This window comes from Pan paniscus, chromosome 7 (assembly GCF_029289425.2).
Source record: "Pan paniscus chromosome 7, NHGRI_mPanPan1-v2.0_pri, whole genome shotgun sequence".
Lineage (NCBI taxonomy): Eukaryota > Metazoa > Chordata > Mammalia > Primates > Hominidae > Pan > Pan paniscus.
The window spans coordinates 28,235,300-28,254,913 of record NC_073256.2 but is presented as its reverse complement, the minus strand read 5'-3'; the positions used below and the strand labels follow the sequence as shown (position 1 = coordinate 28,254,913).

At 49.0% G+C, this 19,614-nt stretch overlaps 1 protein-coding gene across 3 annotated transcripts; it reads right to left on the bottom strand.

Annotated features, from left to right (window-relative positions):
• Positions 1-132: 132 nt before the first annotated feature.
• Positions 133-18,008, bottom strand: NEIL2 (nei like DNA glycosylase 2). 3 transcript variants are annotated; one of them, XM_008969833.5, is made up of 6 exons: positions 17,712-17,816; positions 17,168-17,329; positions 15,917-16,056; positions 7,551-7,903; positions 4,074-4,270; positions 133-1,515 (listed from the first exon to the last, which is right to left on the bottom strand). In XM_008969833.5, the coding sequence occupies exons 3-6, from the start codon at positions 16,052-16,054 to the stop codon at positions 1,151-1,153; spliced, it is 1,053 nt and encodes a 350-aa protein (XP_008968081.4). In that variant the 5' UTR covers positions 16,055-16,056; positions 17,168-17,329; positions 17,712-17,816; the 3' UTR covers positions 133-1,150. The 3 variants fall into 3 exon arrangements, with proteins under 3 accessions (XP_008968081.4, XP_003805366.4, XP_024783215.4); XM_003805318.6 differs by lacking the exon at positions 17,168-17,329 and having other exon boundaries at positions 17,712-18,008; XM_024927447.4 differs by lacking the exon at positions 17,712-17,816 and having other exon boundaries at positions 17,168-17,705.
• Between the last annotated feature and the right edge of the window lie 1,606 nt (positions 18,009-19,614).

The window sequence follows — 19,614 nt, the reverse complement described above, 5'->3', positions numbered from 1 at the left end:
AGGTGTGCGCTCACCTCCTCTCACTGCTACTTTTATGTAGATTCCTCAGCTAACCCAGTAAGCCCTGGAGGCCATCTCCATGAATAGTTGGGTATTTAAAGACCTTTTACTACCAAATAAAGACGACAACAGTAAGTAACAGTGAGCTTTATTTTCATGTCACCGCTCTAGGTTCATTCACCTGTTGCCAACAACCTGAGGGAGTTTCTCCACAGCCCTTGATTCCTGAATTGTTCAACATATCAACAGTCACCAATACATTGACTTAAGGAGTAAACAAGCAGCTTTTCTCTACACGCCACCGGGCACCCCAGGAAGGCGCAGCTCCCTGCTCCACCCCCGCCTCTTGGTGCCTGTATCCAGCAGGAAGGACCCAGCAGGAGGCTGAATCCAAGCCCTGCTCTCAGGCCACTCTATCCTCATCCCTGGATCCTCCAGGGGAACAAGATAAAAAAAAAAAAAATCCTGTTTTCCTGCTTTCCAAAATGGAGGGCCTTAACATCAACCAAAGTTACAAAGCAAAAACAAAACACAGGAGCTACCTGGGCGCGGTGGCTCACACCCGTGGTCCCAACATTTTGGGAGGCCAAGGTGGGAGGAATGCTTGAGTTGTAGGAGTTCAAGACCAGCCTGGCCAATATGGCAAGACCCCATCGCTCTAAAAAGTAAACAAAAATCAGCTGGGCATCATATCACATGCCTGTAGTCCCAGCTACTCTGGAGGCTGAGATGAAGACTGCTTGAGCCTGGGAGGGCAAGGCTGCCGTGAGCCAAGATCACACCACTACACCCTAGCCTGGGAGACAGAGCAAGACTCTCTCTCAAAACAAAAACCAAAAAAAAAAGAACCCCACATCATCTGCAAAGCCATGTTGGGAGCACAGCCATTTCCCATAGGCTTTCTTTTTCCTTGCCCCATTGCCTTCCGGGAAGTTTTCCCCTTACCCATTATCACGATTTTTCCCATCTTTCACGACGGTGCAATGCAGTAGGATGAATTAGCTGAACTAGAAAAGGATAAAAAAAATCTAACCCTATGAAAACTCTGCCTTCAACATAACTCCAGGGAGATGAATATTATACTACTGGCACCTCTGGCCCACACTATCCTCTGTACCCCGTCCCTGCCCACATCCTTCTTTCTGGACACTTAGACGTCAGGTTCCCCAAGCGGCAAGGTTCCATGAGGAGCACCACCAGCTCCTTCGGAGAACTGGCACTGCTCTGGCTCCTCTGACAACTGGGGCTGGCACTGCGGGCACCACCAGGTGAGCCTCTGTAACCCATCTTCGGGCCCAAACGCCTCCTTCATGACCTGGTGGCCAGCAGGGCACTGTTCTTTCTGGTAGACCTGTGTGTGCTGCGGTCTGCCTTGGAACTTGCCCTGCAGCCAGGCTGTACTGAACTCCACCACGTGATCCACCAGGACCTCCCGACGCGAGGCACTCAGGACTGAGCCGAGAGAAAGGGGATGGATCCCAGCTCTGTACAAGGCTTCATTCTTAATGATGTTCCCTGAAATGAAGCGGGGGAAGGTAAGGGAAGGACAAAGGACACACGGCATGATGAAACCACCCACAGAGTTAACAAGGCAGAAATCAGCTCTTCCATGTCCTGTGGGACCCTGGACGGGTCTGCGATCTCTGACTCCACTTCGCTGTCTGTAAAATGGAGTTGACAATTCCTACCTTTAAGGTTGCTGTGAAGATGAAATGAAACTCATGCATGGCCCGTCATGGCAAACAGGCTATCAAAAACGGATCGGGCATCTGACTGCCTGCACGTGAATCGCGGCTCAAGCTGATCCTACCCACGTGACCCTGGCAAGCTCCTCAGCCTCAATTAGCTGCAGTTTCCTTATCTGTAAGGCAGGGATGGCTTACCTGGTTTTTGTGAGCAGTAAATGAGAATTCACCAAAAGATGCTGAGCACAGTGGCTGGTATGTAGAGTACTCAATAAGTATTAACTGTTGTTATTATTTAAAATGTTGGCCTGGCGCATTCCTGTAATCCCAGCATTTTAGGAGGCAGAGGCGGGTGAATCACTTGAGGCCAGGAGTTCAAGATCAGCCTGGACAACATGGTGAAACCCTATCTCTACCAAAAATACAAAAATTAGCCAGGCATGGTGGCACCTGCCTGTAATCGCAGCTACTCAGGTGGCTGAGGTAGGAGAATAGCTTAAACCTGGGAGGTGGGGCTTGCAGTAATCTGAGATTGTGCCACTGCACTACAGCCTGGGCAACATGGCAAGACCCTGTCTCAAAAATTTTTTTTTTAAATTAAAAACAAAATGTCAAGCATAGCTAGGCACAGTGGCTCACGCCTGTAATCCCAGCACTTTGGGAGGCAGAGGCAGGAGGATCATTTAAGCCCACAAGTTCAAGACCAGCCTGGGCAACATAGTGAAAGCTTGTCTCTACAAAAATTTTAAAAATTAGTGAGGCGTGACGTCATGCACCTGTAGTCTCAGCTACTCAGGAGGCTGAGGTGGGAGGATCGCTTGAGCCACAGAGGTTGAGGCTGCAGTGGGTTGTGATTGTGCCACTGCACTCCGGCCTGGGTGACAGAGAGAGACCCTGTGTCAAAAAATAAAATAAATGAAATACCAAGCATAATGCTTGTTATGTAGAAAGTGTTTGGGGAGCTGTTATCTTATTATTTTTCTACTCCTGCCTCATTCTCTGTGAAGCCAGCCTCGATCCCTCCTTCCAGAATCAGTAACTCTCTTGGGAATGTTCCAACCGTACTCTTTCAGCTCCACCAGGCATTCATTGCAATCTTTAGTAACCCACAGTGGACTGAGTCCATGCTTGCTGGGCCATTATACAATGATCTCCTTAAGGAGAGGTGGTGAGCGTGACAGAGCTCAAGTGAGTGTCTGTGTGTTTGGAGTGAGTGGGTGAAGGAAATTCCTGCTGTTTCCAAGAGCCTCATAGTCACACTCCTCATTACACACATCAGTCTCTCCAGAATTCATTGATAGAATACCTGGATTCACATCTCAGCTGCACCATTTACTAGCGATGTGTTCTCTGCTTCAGTTTCCTCATCTGAAGGAAGGGAAAAGCACTATAATCATCCTATAGGACAGCAGTAAGGACAAGAACGTGTGCCTGGCACATCAGAGCTGCTTGGAAAACACTGGCCGTTATTAATTACTACTGTTACTGTTAGCTCTTGCCATATATACCCAAAAAGCCACTTCCGACGGCTCTTCGCTCCTGAGTGCACAGGGACTCCCATGGTCCTAACATGAAAATGCAAGGCGAGTGCCTGCTGTACCACCTGGCCTCCTCCGACCCTCGTGAGGGGTGGTGAGCAGGCAGCAAGGCCACATGTTGGATATGGAGATGACTCTGTCACCACCAACCTGCCTGATTGCTTCAGCAACCAATTTTGGGCACAATTATTCCCCTACTGTGAGTAATAAGAACGCCACACTGTCATAGTCCCGCTAATTAGCTGTTATATGTATTTTTGAAATTGTTCAGCACTTCTCCCTATCCTGAAATGCTCACAGTTTCACTGCTCACACCACTGCAATAGAGAGAGAGAAAGAGCTTCTTCACTCGCGTCGCATAAGAACCCAGTGTAGACTGAGTCATCTCTGTGCCCTGGCCAGGGCAGGAAGCTCCATCCACCCAAGAGCAGCATCCCTTAGAACATGCACTCACTGCTCTGTTAGCAGCCTGCACGACTTCAGTCCCTACAGACACAGGTCAGGCACCTCCTACGTGCAGGCGCTGCACTGTGCAGTGGAGGGTACAGAGGTGCCAGAGACATGACCCCACCCTTTAGGAGGTGATGCTCCAACGCTGCTGGCAGAGGGCTCACAACAGATAACACAATTAGGGTGTGGATTCTGAAGCAGAGAGACAAGTTAAAAACTGCCTGATCTAATGCCCTCAGTCTAAAAACAAGGGAAGTAAAAGAAAGGAGATTAAGCAAGTGGCACCTCAAAACCAACAGCACTGGCACAACTAGGGTGGGTCTCAGGTCTTCTGACTCCCACAGGACCGAATTTTCCATGAAGCAACTCTGTGGACTCACCCCTTTCCCATGAGTCATACCTAGCCCTGAGAAGTATCTCTGGTCCAGCAGTGTATAGCAGACAGGCTGAGCCTGGCCTAGAGCTTCTAAGGCTTGTCCTCGATGGAACTTCTCAGACAGGATGTCACAGGTGGGTGTGACCACTGGGGAAGAGCTCCAAGACAACTGACAATTATAAAATGCCAGGAAGCCACCACCACTAAAGTGCAGGACCAACCTGGGAAGAAAGAACAGGTCATATGTACACATCGTTACCACAGTATAGTCAGAGCACACTCTGTGGCTGGGTCATACACACATACACACATCCCCACATCGTTACCACAGTATAGTCAGAGCACACTCTGTGGCTGGATCATACACACATACACACATCCCCACATCGTTACCACAACATAGAGCACACTCTGTGGCTGGATCATGCACACATACAGACATCCCCACATCGTTACCACAGTATAGTCAGAGCACACTCTGTGGCTGGATCATGCACACATACACACATCCCCACATCATTACCACAACATAGTCAGAGCACACTCTGTGGCTGGATCATACACACATACACACATCCCCACATCGTTACAATATAGTCCAAGCACACTCTGTGGCTGGATCATACACACATACACACATCCCCACATCGTTACCACAATATAGTCAGAGCACACTCTGTGGCTGGATCATACACACATACAGACATCCCTGACTTAACAATGGTTCACTTTTAATTTTTGATTTTATAATCGTACAAAATCAATGCACACTCAGTAAAAGCCATACTTTGAGTACGTATAAAACCTTCATTTTCAGTACAGCATTCAATAAATTACGTGAGATATTCAACATTTTATAAAACAAGCTTTGTGTTAGATGATTTTGCCCAACTGTAGGCTAATGTAATTGTTCTGAGCACATATAAGGTAGGTTAGGCTAAGCCCAGATGTTTGGTAGGCTAGGCATATTAAATGCTTTTTTGACTTATAATTTGTTTTTTTTTGAGATGGAGTTTCATTCTTGTCGCCCAAGCGGGAGTGCAGTGGCACTATCTTGGCTCACTGCAATCTCTTCCTCCCAGGTTCAAGCGATTCTCCTGCCTCAGCCTCCCGAGTAGCTGGGATTACAGGTGCATACCACCACACCTGGCTAATTTTTTGTACTTTTAGTAGAGATGGGGTTTCATCATGTTGGTCAGGCTGGTCTCGAACTCCTGATGTCAGGTGATCCACCTGCCTCGGCCTCGTAAAGTGCTGGGATTACAGGTGTGAGCCACCACACCCAACCTAATATTTTCAATACTCCATATACCCTTTCCATATAGAAAGGATATATAAAGCTAATTTTATTTATTTATTTATTTATTTATTTATTTATTTATGTATTTATTTGGAAATAGGGTCTTGCTCTGTTGCCCAGGCTGGAGTATAGTGGCACAATCACAGCTCACTGCAGTCTCAACCTCCCTGGCTCAAACTACCCTACCACTTCAGCCTCCCAAGTAACTGGGACTACAGGTATGCACCACCACACCCGGTTAATTTTATTTTATTTTTTTTTACAAACAGGGTCTTCACTATGTTGCCCAGGCTAGTCTCTTACTCCTGGGCTCAAGTGATCCTCCTGTCTCAGCCTCCCAAAGTGCTGGGATTACAGACAGGAGTCACTATACCTGGCAAGCTAATAGTATTTATTTCAAAGACCAACAAAGTAGATAAAACTCAGGCCAGCCTATTAAAGAAAATAGAGACAAAGCAAAATAAACATAAAACATGTACACGAGAAAAGAGACCTAACCAGGTAAAAAGAGATTTAAAAATAATGGCATGATACACATTCACTCTACGGCACTATATCTGAAAACCTAGGGGTGAGCCCCCTTCAGGGAGCACATTTTAGTGCCTCCAGCTGCTGACTAATCCAGGACTCAGCAAAGGGCAGGCTCCTGATGATGACAGGTTTGCTGGGGGTTCTAAGAAAAGTTTCCTCATCTGAACTTCTAAAAATGATCTTCTCTTCTTCTGGATTTTTTGGTGTGAATAAAATCCTGGAGCTGCAGTAGCCTCTTGCTGCTGGTCTAAGGACAAAACCAATGCGTGGAAAGTGCAAAGCCAGGAGAATCACAAAAACAGGAAGCAAGAACCTTGGAACGGCAGCCCCAAAGCCCACCCTCCTTCTGAACTTCCAGTCATGTGAGCCCAAAATCTCCAGACCACAGAAGCTACTCCGAGTTATTTTTACAGCCCATAGCATCCTATGGTACCTACGTCAGGCCACAAATAAAGACTACACTTCTAAACATTTTTACAAGTTATAAAACTTCAGAAAATAGAAGGCATGTGACTTTCTCTGGGGGCAGAAGGGGCCTTTTTTTAGCAAAAGGGGAAACCTACAAGCAACCAAGAAAAATACCCACCATTGATGATATAAAAATTTAAAATCCCAAATGCCAAGAGGCATCATAAGCACAATCAAAGGACAGAGGACAGACTTGAAACAATACTGGCAACACATGTCACAAAAACAAACAGACTTCCTGTGCAAAAGCTTCATTACATTGATAAGAAGTACACAAACGACCTAACATTCATGAGATTTCAGCTCAGCTAGCACTTTCCTAAGGCCAGAAAAATGTACAGCCCTAAGAATGTGCATTCCCTCTGACCAGCAATTACTCCTCTGGGAATTGACACTGAGGACATATCCTAAACCTAGATAGAGTCTTATGCACAAAATATTGATCTCAACATTCATAGATTACAAAAACTGGGGCCAAGCATGGTGGCTCACGCCTGTAATCCCAGCACTTTGGGAGGCGGAGGTAGGCGGATCGCTTGAGGCCAGGAGTTCCAGACCAGCCAGCCTGTCCAACATGGTGAAACCCTGTCTCTATTAAAAATACAAAAGTTAGCCGGTGTGGTGGCACGCACCTGTAGTCCCAGCTCCTCGGAGGCTGAGGCAGGAGAATTGCTTGAACCTGGGAGGCAGACGTTACAGTGAGGCGAGATCGTGCCACTGCACTCCAGCCTGGGCCAACAGAGCAAGACTCCGTCTCAAAACAGCAAAAAAACTCATCAAGCTGAATACTTAAGATCTGCATTCTATTGAATGTTAATTAAATCTCAATAAAAAATAAACACACAAACAATATACTTAAAATAAAACTGGGAAAATCTTGTCCCTAAATTCAAAGCACACTAGTCAGGAGTCAGACAATAAAATGTTCTTTAGGGACAGTCCCCCCTCAAGTGCCACATTTGCTGGGAAAATTCTCCCCTTCTCCCAGCCACCTCTTGGTGCACAACCCTCTCCTGCATGCAGACCACAGTCTACTTCCTATCACAGGTAGATACAGAGGTGGCCTCTCTCCCCAAGACAGCAGGGCCCTGGGGGGCAGACTGGACGTCCTCAGTGTGTCCCCACTGCTGCAGTCCCAAACCCCACCAAGCAGGGCCCTATGACTATCAGAGCCCATGAGAATCAGATGGCCACACCATTACCTCGGGGAAGGGTCCCTCCAGTCCCCCCTCTTGTTGGCTTTCTTGGCTCTGGAGAAATCGTTCACCCAAATGCTGCCAAACAAACCAAAGCTGACACGCAGCCACCTCCCAGCATCTCCTGCAGGAGCGTCTCTCTCCAAATACTCAGAATCATCCTCGCCCTGGGGGACGAGCTCTGCAGACTGTGAGGATCCATCAAGGGTCTTCTGCCCGCTGGGCTCCCCGACCTGCTTTGGGTCCGCAGCCCTTTCCTTCTGCACTTCTTTTTGTGGAGGCTCTGGTGTTGGGCTGCTGCCAGGGGGCCCCATTTCTTCATCTAGATCAAATCTAAGGAATAATTTCTTTCCATGGACCTAGAAAAAATGGACAGAGATCCAAGCCTTACAGACCCAGAGAGGGCAACTGGGGAATGCAGATATTTATCCTATTGCAAAGGTCTTCCTTCTCACCCCTCCTGGGGGGCCTTCCCAAATGAAGTCTTTGGGCTCTGCCTTTTGCTCTTTTGCTCCAGTGGTGTGAGCAGTTCGCATGTGGTTTTCAAAGTGACTGGGAGCAAGTAGACTTAGTTGGCAGTGAAACACACCCATGCTAGATGGCAAGGCCACCCTGGAATACCTGAAGGGAATCGCTCCCAATTTTTTCATGCAGTAGCTAAGAAATGAACATAAGTTGTCATTCCTTCATTCCATTCGTAATACATTTTCTATGCCAGAAATAAGCGGTGCGTGGGAATGCACACATACAGAGCAGCCAAAGACAACACCCTGTAAAACTGGGTACCCCTCGCTACCCCCTCCACCAGCATATTGGACTTGATAAGAAAACTGTAATCAATAAAAATTAGATACTGAAACAAAAATTGATCAGTGAATCAGATCACCACTGTAAAAAGTACAAGGCAAAGGACCCACCTCATCTCACTGAAAATGATTTCAGTAGAAGAAAATAAATATAGAAAATGTGTGTTAAAGGATGTTCTGCTGCCTTTTTTCTTTTTCAGATGGAGTCTCGCCTAGACTGGAGTGTAGTGGCACCATCTTGGCTCACTGCAGCCTCCATCTCCTGGGTTCAAGCGATTCTCTTGCCTCAGCTTCCCAAGTAGCTGGGACTATAGGTGCACACCACCACCCCCAGCTAATTTTTGTATATTTAGCAGAGACCAGGTCTCACCATGTTAGCAAGGCTGGTCTCGAACTCCTGACCTCAAGCGATCTGCCCGTCTTGGCCTCCCAAAGTGTTGGGATTCCAGCATGAGCCACCATGCCCGGGCCCTTGCTTTATTTTCATATTGCACCTCCTGATATGCAATATGTGGGCCTAGATTCCAGGATGAGTCAGTTCTTCACAGCCTGAAATTCAGGCAGTCTTTCAAGGAGTATAAACCAAAATATCTGGCATTAATACTGGAAATGCCTGTGTTACTTTTTTGACCACTACAGGTCCGTGCTTAAAAATCACTGTTCTGGTATGATCTTTAACTTGTTAATTAGTATACAAATTAATCTTGAAGTCCTCTACCCAAAAGAGCATTACCTTTCGAAATAATCCCAGAATAGCTTATCTGTAAATCTGAGCACAGATTGTTATCTGCCACATATTAGAAATGGTTTAACTGACCTACATAAAAAAAAAAAAAAAAAACTGAGCAAGGATTTAAGTGGGCATAATAGAATTTGCTGCAGAAAATATTTCTTGGTATAAACTCACCAATGTTGATATAATTCTGATGAAAATAATTGTCAAATGCCCATCATGAACAAAACATTTACTAGGTCAAAAATGTCTAGGTCAGGATGTCCTCATACCAACTATGGCAATTTCTGCTGTCCCTCTTTTGGGTTCCTGTGACACTGCGGCCAGTTCAATTCACTAATCATTAATTAAGCTTATTCAATGTGCCTGGCAGTGTGCTAGGCTCCAAGGGCAAACAGATGAATAAGGCTCTGCAATGGTTTGAATGTGTTCCTCAAAAAGTATGTGTTGGAAACTTAATCCCCAACGGAACAGTGGTAAGAGATGGCAACTTTGAGATTAGGCCATAGAGCTCTGGCCTCCTGAATGGAATAATGCCAATTGCAAATGACACGGCAAGATGCCAATGCCATGCCCTTGGACTTTCCAGGCTCCAGAACTGTGAGCTAAATAGACTTACATTACTTATAAATTATGCAGTCTCAAATATTCTGTAATAGCAGCAAAATTAGATTACAACAATCTCCAATCTTCCCTTATCTATAACATGGGTGAACTTTGAGGACTTTATACTAAGTGAAATAAGCCAGTCAAAAAAACTCCAAATACTGTATAATTCCACTGATATGAGGTATCTGGGGAAGTAAAATTCATTGAGACAGAAAGTAGAAAGGTGATTGCCAGGGGCTGCAGGGAGGGAGGAAAGGGGGAGTTAGCGTTCAACAGGTATGGAGTTTCAGCTTGGGGAGATAAAAAAGTTCAGGGAAACTGTTAGACAACGTGAATATACTTAACATGACTGAACTATATACTTTAAAATGGTTAAGACAGTAAATTTTGTTATGTGTTTTTCATCACAATTTTTAAAAATTTTAAAAGGCGGTGGGGGTGGGAGGGGGACAACTATGAAAACAGATACTACAAGAGCACAGAGAAAAGTGTGGGTAGGCCAGGCACAGTGGCTCATGCCTGTAATCCCTGCACTTTGGGAGGCTGAGACGAGAGGATTGCTTGAGCCCAGGAGATCGAGACCAGCCTGGGTAACAAAGTGAAACGCCCATCTGTACAAAAAAAAAAAGAAAAGAAAAGTGTGGGTAGAAGCAGAGGTAGCACACGGAAGAAGAGTCTACGTGATGAGGGGAAGCTGGCCGTTACCTGGGCTGGGCTTCACAAGAAGAGTGGAGGGCAGAGGAGACAGGGTGTCCCCAGCTGAGGGGACATACCTGAAGGCAGAGGTGGAAACCCCACACTGGGACAGGGGCTCCTGGTCAGACACAGCAGCTAGGGCGTGCGCTGTTAGCACTACTCCCAACAAACCTGCCATAGGAACCAAAGAGCTCTGAACTCTCAGAACCAAGAGGAGGAGCAGACAGGAGATACAAACTCCCCCCAGAAGATGAGGAACAGGCACAGGAACGGTAACTGATGAGGGACAGCAGAGACCCCTGCTGCAGCAGAGGGGCGCCCCAAGGAAGAGAGAACCCAGGGAACCTACCCATCGTGACCCCAGGTGACCTGGAGATGGGGAGGCCCCAGGTGCTGTGGCAAGAGGTTAAAAATGGAAGGATTGGTCCTCATACACTGCTGGTGGGATGATAAAATGGTGCAGCTGCCTTGGAAAACACTACAGAAGACACTAAAAAAGTTCAACATACTATATGGTCCAGCAATTCCACTCCTAGGAATAGTCTCAAGAGAAATGGAAACATACGTCTACACCAATACTTGCATATGAATGCCCACAGCAGCATTATCCATAGAAGTCAAAGAGTTGAAACAATCCAAATGTCCAACAACTGATGACTGGACATCACTGACCATAAAATGTGTGATATGGTTTGGCTGTGTCTCCACCCAAATCTCATCTTGAATTTTAGCTCCCATAATTCCCACGTGTTGTGGGGGGGAACCCGGTGGGAGATAACTGAATCATGGGGATGCGTTTTTTCCCATGCTGTTCCCACAACAGTAAGTCTCACAAGATCTGATGGTTTTATAAAGGGCAGTTCCCCTGCACATGCTCTTTCTTGCCTGCTGCCATGTAAGACATGCCTTTGCTTCTCCTTTGCCTTCCACCATGATTATGAGGACTCCCCAGACATGTGGAATTGTGAGTCCACTAAACCTCTTCCCTTTATAAATTACCAAGTCTTGGTTATGTCTTTATCAGCAGCATGAGAACAGACTACTACTGTAAACTGGTACTGGGAGGGGGGCATTGCTGTAAAGACATCTAAAAATGCGGAAGCAACTTTGGAACTGGGTAACAGGCAGAGGTTGAAACAGTCTGGAGGGCTCAGAAGAAGATAGGAAAATGTGGGAAAATTTGGAACTTCCTAGATACTTGTTGAATGGCTTTGATCAAAATGCTGATAGTGATATGGACAATAAGGTACAGGCTGAGGTGGTCTCAGATGGAGATGAGGAACTTGCTGGGAACTAGAGTAAAGGTGATTCTTGCTATGCTAAGAGACTGGCGGCATTTTGCCCCTGCCCTAGAGATCTATGGAAATTTGAACTTGAGAGACATGATTATGGTATCTGGTGAAAGAAATTTCTAAGTGGCAAAGCATTCAAGAGGAAGCAGAGCGCAAAAGTTTGAAAAATTTGCAGCCTGATGATGCAGTAGAAAAGAAAAACTCATTTTCTGGGGAGAAATTCAAGCTGGCTGCAGAAATTTGCATAAGTAACTAGGAGTCAAATGCTAACCACCAAGCCAATAAGGAAAATGTCTCCAGAGCATGTCAGAGACCTTCACAGCAGCCCCTCCTATCACAGGTCCAGACACCTAGAAGGAAAAAATGGTTTCCTGGGCCAGATCCAGGGCCCCCTCTGCTGTGTGCAGCCTAGGGACTTGGTGCCCTGTGTCCTAGCCCCTCCAGCCATGGCTAAAAAGCACCAATGTACAACCCAGGCTGCTGCTTCAGAGGGTACAAGCCCCAAGCCTTGGCGGTTCACATGTGGTGTTGAGCCTGCGGGTGCACAGAAGTTAAGAATGGAGGTTTGGAAACCTCCACCTAGATTTCTGAGGATGTATAGAAACAACGGGATGTCCAGGCAGAGGTGTGCTGCAGGGGCAGAGCCCTCATTGAGAACCTCTGCTAGGGCAGTGCAGAAGGAAAAGACGGGGTTAGAGCCCCAAGGCAGAGTTCCTACTGGGGCACTGCCTAGTAGAGCTGTGAGAAGAGGGCCACTGTCCTCCAGACCCCAGAATGGTAGATCCACTGACAGCTTGCACCCTGCCCTGGAAAACACACAGACACTCAATGCCAGCCTGTGAAAGCAGCCAGGATGACGGACTGTACCCTACCAAAGCCACAGAGGCAGAGCTGCCCAAGGCCGTGGGAGTCTACCTCTTGCATCAGCGTGCCCTGGATGAGAGACATGGAGTCAAAGATCATTTTGGAGCTTTAAGATTTGACTGCCTCACTGGATTTCAGACTTGCATGGGGCCTGTAGCCCCTTCGTTTTGGCCAATTTCTCCCATTTGAAATAGGTGTATTTACCCAATGCCTGTACCCCCATTGTATCTAGGAAGTAACTAACTTGCTTTTGATTTTACAGGCTCATAGGTGGAAGGAACCTGCCTTGTCTCAGATGAGACTTTGGACTGTGGCCTATTAAATTAATGCTGAAATGAATTAAGACTTTTGGGGACTGTTGGGAAGGCATGATTGGTTTTGAAATGTGAGGACTTGTGCTTTGGAAGGGCCTGGGGGTGGAATAATATAATAACTCCCATGATTCCCATGTGTTATGGGACGGACCCGGTGGGAGGTACCCAGTGGGAGGTAATTGAATCATGGGGGCTGTTCTCGTGATAGTAAATAAGTCTCAAGAGATCTGACAGGTTTTTTGTTGTTGTTGTTGCTGTTGTTGTTGTTTTTCAGATGGAGTCTCACTCTGTTGCTGAGGCTGGAGCGCAGGTGCGATCTCAGCTCACTGCAACCTCTGTCTCCTGGGTTCAAGCAATTCTCCTGCCTCAGCCTCCCAAGTAGCTGGGATTACAGGCGCCCACCACCATGCCCAGCTAATTTGTGCATCTTTAGTAGAGATGGGGTTTAACATGTTGGCCAGGCTGGTCTCAAACTCCTGACCTCAGGCGACCTGCCCACCTCTGCCTCCCAAAGTGCTGGGATTACAGGCATGAGCCACTGCACCTGGCCTGACGGTTTTATAAATGGTAATTTCCCTGCACAAGCTCTCTTGCCTTCCACCATGTAGGATGTGCCTTTGTTTCCCCTTCGCCTACTGCCATAATTGCGAGGCCTCCCCAGCCATGCAGAACTGTGAGTCCATTAAACCTCTTTCCTTCATAAAGTACCCAGTCTTGGAAGGGGAGAGTAGAAGGAGCTTGGTTTCCAATGTTGCTCCTATACCACCCTGGACTGTTCCATTACTGGAGGAGGAGAAAACCATGAGCTAGAGTAGGCATTTTTCTGAGTCTGTTATGAGTAATCCAACACAACTCCTACATAGAAAATGGAGAGCTGACAAGGAAAGGATGTGCCAGACAAACAGATGGCACAGAGTGCAGCCAAGCTCCCTCCTGCCTCATCAACTCACCCTGCTCACTCCACCTCCATCGGCCCGCCTGTAACTGCTTCTCAAGCCTGAAATGCCCTTTCCTCCCTCTTCAGTCCACTGAAATCCTCCAGCCTTCAAGGCCCAACTCAAGTCCTACCTCCTGCACATCTTCTCCAGGCCACCAGGACCTCTTCCTGTCAGGGTCATTACCTGGGCCTTTATGATGTGCTCTGCCCTCCCCATTTAGCATAGCTTAATATTGTGGACTGTGTCGATACAAGTCCTATGTTCTCAATTCAGTTCTAAGTTCCTAGGGTCAGGGACCCGCCGACAGGGAGAAGCAGGGAAGGGCGCTCACTTCAAAGCACTGCCAGGCAGCCCCGAAGGTTCCCTGCAACCTTAGGTTCCCTGCAACATGGTTTTCTGCTTGGTTTACTGGGAAAGCAGCTCCCAGTCCCGTCTACAGGTTCCTTCACTGCACATCCATCTGCCCACCCATCCACTTGGGAAATATTCTCTTACAGCCAGCTCTGTGGCAGACACCCTGGTAAGTGCTGGGGATCCAGAGACAAGAGACAATTCTGCCCCTGCAAACCTCGAAGGACAGTGTGTACAAAGAGGCCACAGTCCTGGAGGCCATGGGACCCCGTGCTCTCACCTGTTCCTTGCCAGCCACCTGAGCTTGGGCTAAGTACTCCCTTCTCCGAGGCTCAGTCTCCAAAGGAATCAACTATGGGTACAGGGCTACAGGATCTCTTCCAGTTCTAACTAACAACGGTTTTAAAACCTCTGTGTGTGTGTGTTGCGGGGGTGGGGGGTGAGGGCAAGATGGAAGAAAGGGAACTAGTACTTATGGAGTGCCCATTATGTGCCAGGCATAAAGTCTACTTAAAACAACAATTTTAAGAGGTCAATGGCTTATCTCCATTCTACAATAGAAGAAAGAGCTATGAGATGAACATGCTTAAGAGCACACAGCAAAGCAGCAGCAGAGCGCGTGAGCTCATCTGCAGGCACCACCCATGCTTCCTACGTGCCGGCACTCAGCTAAGTGCTGGGGGCACAATACTGGCGAGGAGCAGCCCCTGCCCTCTGCATCTGTCCTCTCCCCTCAACAAGCAGAACAACTCAGTAAAAAGGGAAGAACAGGAGGAAGTACATGATGTCCTGGAAGCACAGAGATGGAGTCTCCTTCCCACCTAAAGCAGACAGGGCAGGCTTCTCTGAGGATGCAATGGCCAAGTGAAAGCTGGAAGACCAGGAATTACCATTATAAACTGAGGGAACAGGGGCAGAGTTGGGAGAAAAAGGAAGAAGTGCTTGAGCAGGGGGCAGCAAGTGAAAACCACGGACAGAAACACTAAGAAGAGCCAAAGGCAGTTTCATCGATCAGAAGACAGGTTTGGGGCAGGATAAGAAGGCTAGAGAGGGAGGCAGTGGTGAGAAAACAGGGAGCTCCGTGAGCCCCTGGAAGAATGAGCTGGTTTGAACCTAGATCTGAAGGTTCTGCTCTTTTCTTTTCTTTTTTTTGAGACGGAGTCTCACTCTGTCACCCAGGCTGGAGTGCAGTAGCACAATCTCATCTCACTACAATCTCGGCCTCCCGGGTTCAAGCAATTCTCCTGCCTCAGCTTCCCAAGTAGCTGGGATTACAGGTGCCCACCACCACACCCAGCCAATTTTTGCATTTTTAGTAGAGACGGGGTTTCATCATGTTAGCCAGGCTGGTCTTGAACTCCTGACCTAGTGATCCACCCGCCTCGGCCTCCCAAAGTGCTGAGATTACAGGTGCGAGCCACCGTGCCCAGCCGGTTCTGCTCTGTCCTTAATTCTCCACTGGCTCAGGGGAATAGAACACAGTTCCCAGCCAAAGGTGCCCATCAGCTGCGGCCGGAGAGAATAGAAGCACTCCAGACCCTCTGAATCGGGGTCTCCAGCTCATCCACACGTGTTCTTTACAGTTCTACAGTCCACAGCGATATCTACTTCTGGCTGAGACACGTGAGACTGAAAGAGGGAGCTGCATGGAGCCCGAGCTTGGTGGTTCCGGACTCAGGGAAGCGACACCCTGAGACATATGGGGATAGATCCTAGGGGAGGCGCAGGATGTGCGACAGAGCCAGCCCTTCAGAGGAGTATTGCCTCACCTGGGTGTCCTGGAGCCACAGAGACTGCAGGCTGGCGGGCTGTAGCTTCTTACTGCTGCCCCCTGTCTTGACCACCTGCTGACCCACAAAGGGGGAGACCAAACGGTGAAATTTCCTCACCAACGGCCCTTCTGGCATCCCTGTGGGCAGAAATGGGCAAAAGAGGCCACCGACTTAGCTCATTTATCTCTAGCATCTTTAACAGGTGCCAAGCATCCTCCACGCCGCCATTTTTGCTACCAACTAACTTTAAGAGCAAGTATGGCCAAAAAGGGAGTGTGGCTGGGAGGCGGTCAGATCATAGAGAAGAGCAGCTGTGGCAGGGTGTGGGAAACGTAGCAGGAAAGGCAGCCCCTCTTACCTTTCTTCATGCAGCAAACACTTATTAAGCACCAACAGTGTGCTAGGCAGCACATCATGGGCACCATCCACTTTATTCCTGAGCGGCACCTGCCACACCAGGAGCTGGCCTTTGTTACTTTTTGCCTGGACTGTGAACCTCTAACACCTCCTGACTTTCTCTGTCCCCCTCCTCCCGCTCTCAAAAAACAGCCATTCTGACCCACTGCTGCCGACTTACTTCCCACTTTTGAAGGGACCAGATGCCGCCCTCCAGGACCGCCGACCACTAGCGTGGGGGAGGTGTGCATGAAACGACCAACACGCGGACAGAGCTCAGAATCATAAGTGAGACCCCCAGCCACGTAGGTACGCCCGGCTTAGCTACAGACAGTTATCTCTGATCCCCGAGAAACAGCTGTGGTTCTGTTCTAATCACCACGCAGGGCTCCCAGGGCCACCTCTACTCTCCCTGCCCCAAATCATCCCAGTCCACTGACAGCCGCCTACATGAGGCAGTCTGAGTGGTGTACACCCGGGCTGCTCGGGCAGAGGAGACTCCCAGCCTCACCCGGGGCAGCTGCCTAACCACCTGCTCCTGCACCAGCCTCTCTATAAGTTATGATGCAAATCGAAAAGAACTAAGTAGATATCGGGCAGGGGGTAGCTATTATATTTCAGTGATTCTAAAAAACATTTTAGAATACTTTTAAAATCTCAGAAAAGGGGACGGCTCACAATCTCGGCATTCTCATAGTTTTGGCAGCAGTACATTCAATAACGCGCATCTTACACTCGCCGGTGCCCATTCGCTGAGATGTACTATTTCCCCTCATCAGGCTTTCCAGACACTCCCCAGGGAATCCTGACAAAACCGCCAGGCTGGAAGGAGACGTGCCAAACGCTGCTGACCTTAACCAGTTGGATGCCTGATCCTCTTCTACGGGGAAGCTTCTGGAAAAGCCTTCATCTGAAATGCACCAAGTCCTGAAAATCTCCGGACACGTGGGCATGTTTCGTTTAGGGATTTTTATGGAGATGGACAGGTGGGAAGCAAGCTGCCTCTGCAACAGCCTTGAAAGATGAGACGCGGAAGGGACTTCGAAGAGTCGCTGAGGATGCCGCGCCCACCCTCGGGCCCTCCCTGCCCGGGGGCTACCGAGGAGCTCGAGGCTGGCGCTGCGCCAGCCAGGGAAGAGGAGGGGTTGTCTCCGCCGTTCTCTTCCGAGTGCCCGAGGTGGGGGGTCTAAGACCACTGCTTTCCCAACTCTGCCTCGGCGTGCGGGGAGAGGGGCGCAGACGCGGGTCTGAGGGTCACTGGGGGCCTCCAGGCGTGGGCAGCACCTCCGCAGGCGGCTGAGACGGAGGAGGGCCCGGGGCCCGCCCTCCCTTCCTGTCCCCTCCCGACTTCTCCGCCAGGCCGCGGATCTACCGGAGGGCGGGCGGCTGCACTCACCGGCTCCGTGTGGGTGGCACGTCGGCCCGACCCAGCACCGCTGCGCAGCCCGCACAGCCGCTACAGCTGGGGGCGGAGATTTCCCGGCTCGGCGGCCCATGCGGCCTACGTCCCCTTAGGGGACGCCCCTGTAGGTGGAGGCTGCGGGGCTCCTCCCCCAAGTGGGCGTGGACTCCGGCCTGGAGGGGGGTGGCGGGGTGCGCGCAGGCGCAGGGCTCATTCCCTGGAAAGTGGGTCTAGGTCGAGGCTGCTCTTTTGTGGGTGGGCGAGGGGTTCCATCCCGGGGGTCGCTGGAGGCAGGGCTGCATTAGAGGGTCGGGAGTGAAAGCAGGGATGGAAGAAGGGTGCAGGCTGGGACTAACATTGGAGAGACGCTCTTGGAAACTTTTTTTTTGGGGGGGGGAGACAGTCTCGCTGTGTCACCCAGGCTGGAGTGCAGTGGCGCGATCTCGGCTCACTGCAACCTCCGCCTCCTGGGCTTAAGCCATTCTCCTGCCTCAGCCTCCCGAGTAGCTGGGATTACTGGCGCCCGGCTAATTTTTGTATTTTTAGTAGAGACCGGGTTTCACCATGTTGGCCAGGCTGGTCTTGAACTCCTGATCTCAGGTGAGCCGCCCTCCTCGGCCTCCCAAAGTGGTGGGATTACAGGCGTGAGCCACCGCACCCGGCCCTTTTGGAACATTTCTTGTCTCAAGGAGACAGTTATAGGGAAAAGTCAATGGGTGTGTGAATGGGACAGCCTGGGTGTTCCCACAATGGCAAGCCTTTCTGTGGGTTCTGCTTGGCCTCCGAGCCTAATGAAGTCGGGTGCAAAGGAAACAGGTGGTCAAGACTCGTGAAATGTTGAACGGGTGGGATTTTTTTGCTTTCTATTATTTGAATTTTATTACTTGAATTTTTACTATAAGCAAATTTTGCTTAAACTATTTGTGTATTAAATTTTTTATTTCATAGAATAAAAGAGATAAAACAATAGGCTGTTTAAAGATACATATGTTTTCTTGTCTTTAGTTCTTGAAGGAGGATAGGGAGCCAGCGCTTTCCAGGAAGTTGGGAGGAAAGTCTGGGGAACTCCCCAGCAGGTGTTCAGGAAATAGGCTGGGGTGAAGTCACCATGGACCCTAGCTGAGGGGTCCCTGGGGAAGGACTTGGTCAGCACAGGGAAACAAGCCCAGCCCACCGTCAGAGACATGGTTGTGTCCTACTGATTGAGAGGGAGGGTACAAGTGGCCTTCCCACAGTGGTCACCTACTGAACAGGCTAGGGCAGGAGGGGAGGAGAGGGAGGGCTGGGGAGGCCTAGGGTATAGGGTCCTCATCTAGAAAGGCATCTGGAGGCAGAGGGCATGAGGTTGGAGGGCATGGGGTTTGCAGCAGGCATCCCTTGAAGAGCCTCTGGTCCCCCTCTTTCTATGTCTGATCTTTTCTCGAGAATAACGACCCCCCCCACCCCCAGGATGCCCCTGCTATAGGATCAGGCTCACCACAATGGTAGCTTCTGGGCCCCCTAGTTTCCCTTTCTGTAGAGTGGCTGAGCCGGGAGGGAAGCCATAGCCACAGTCCTCGCCTTACCTGGTGGAATGAATGCCTCGTGCCTAAAGGGGTTCTTCTGAGGCTAAGGGGCTACGCAATTGAAAATCTCATGGTTCACAGCTTGGCTCTGTCATTGGTTGTTATTGTTTATTGAGCACGTACTATGTGCAAAACACTGTTGTGAGCTCTTTGCATATATTGCTTCATTATTAGTTGTGGGGATACAAGCAAGTCACAGTATCTCTGACTTCATTCATTAAATGGGATATCTATTAAATGGTATTATAGAAATATTACAAAGCCACGTTTCCCAAACTTCAATGTACCTATGAATCCCCTGGGAACCTTGTTTAAATGCAGATTCTAAGGTC

Excerpts from the sequence above, each read along its gene's own strand:
- NEIL2 (XM_003805318.6), bottom strand. The coding sequence starts at position 17,811 with ATGGGCCGCCGAGCCGGGAAATCTCCGCCCCCAGCTGTAGCGGCTGTG. Across the intron at positions 16,057-17,711 it reads GTGCCACCCACACGGAGCCG|GGATGCCAGAAGGGCCGTTG; the intron begins GTGAGTGCAGCC and ends TTCTGCCCACAG. Across the intron at positions 1,516-4,073 it reads GAGATACTTCTCAGGGCTAG|GGAACATCATTAAGAATGAA; the intron begins GTATGACTCATG and ends GCTTCATTTCAG.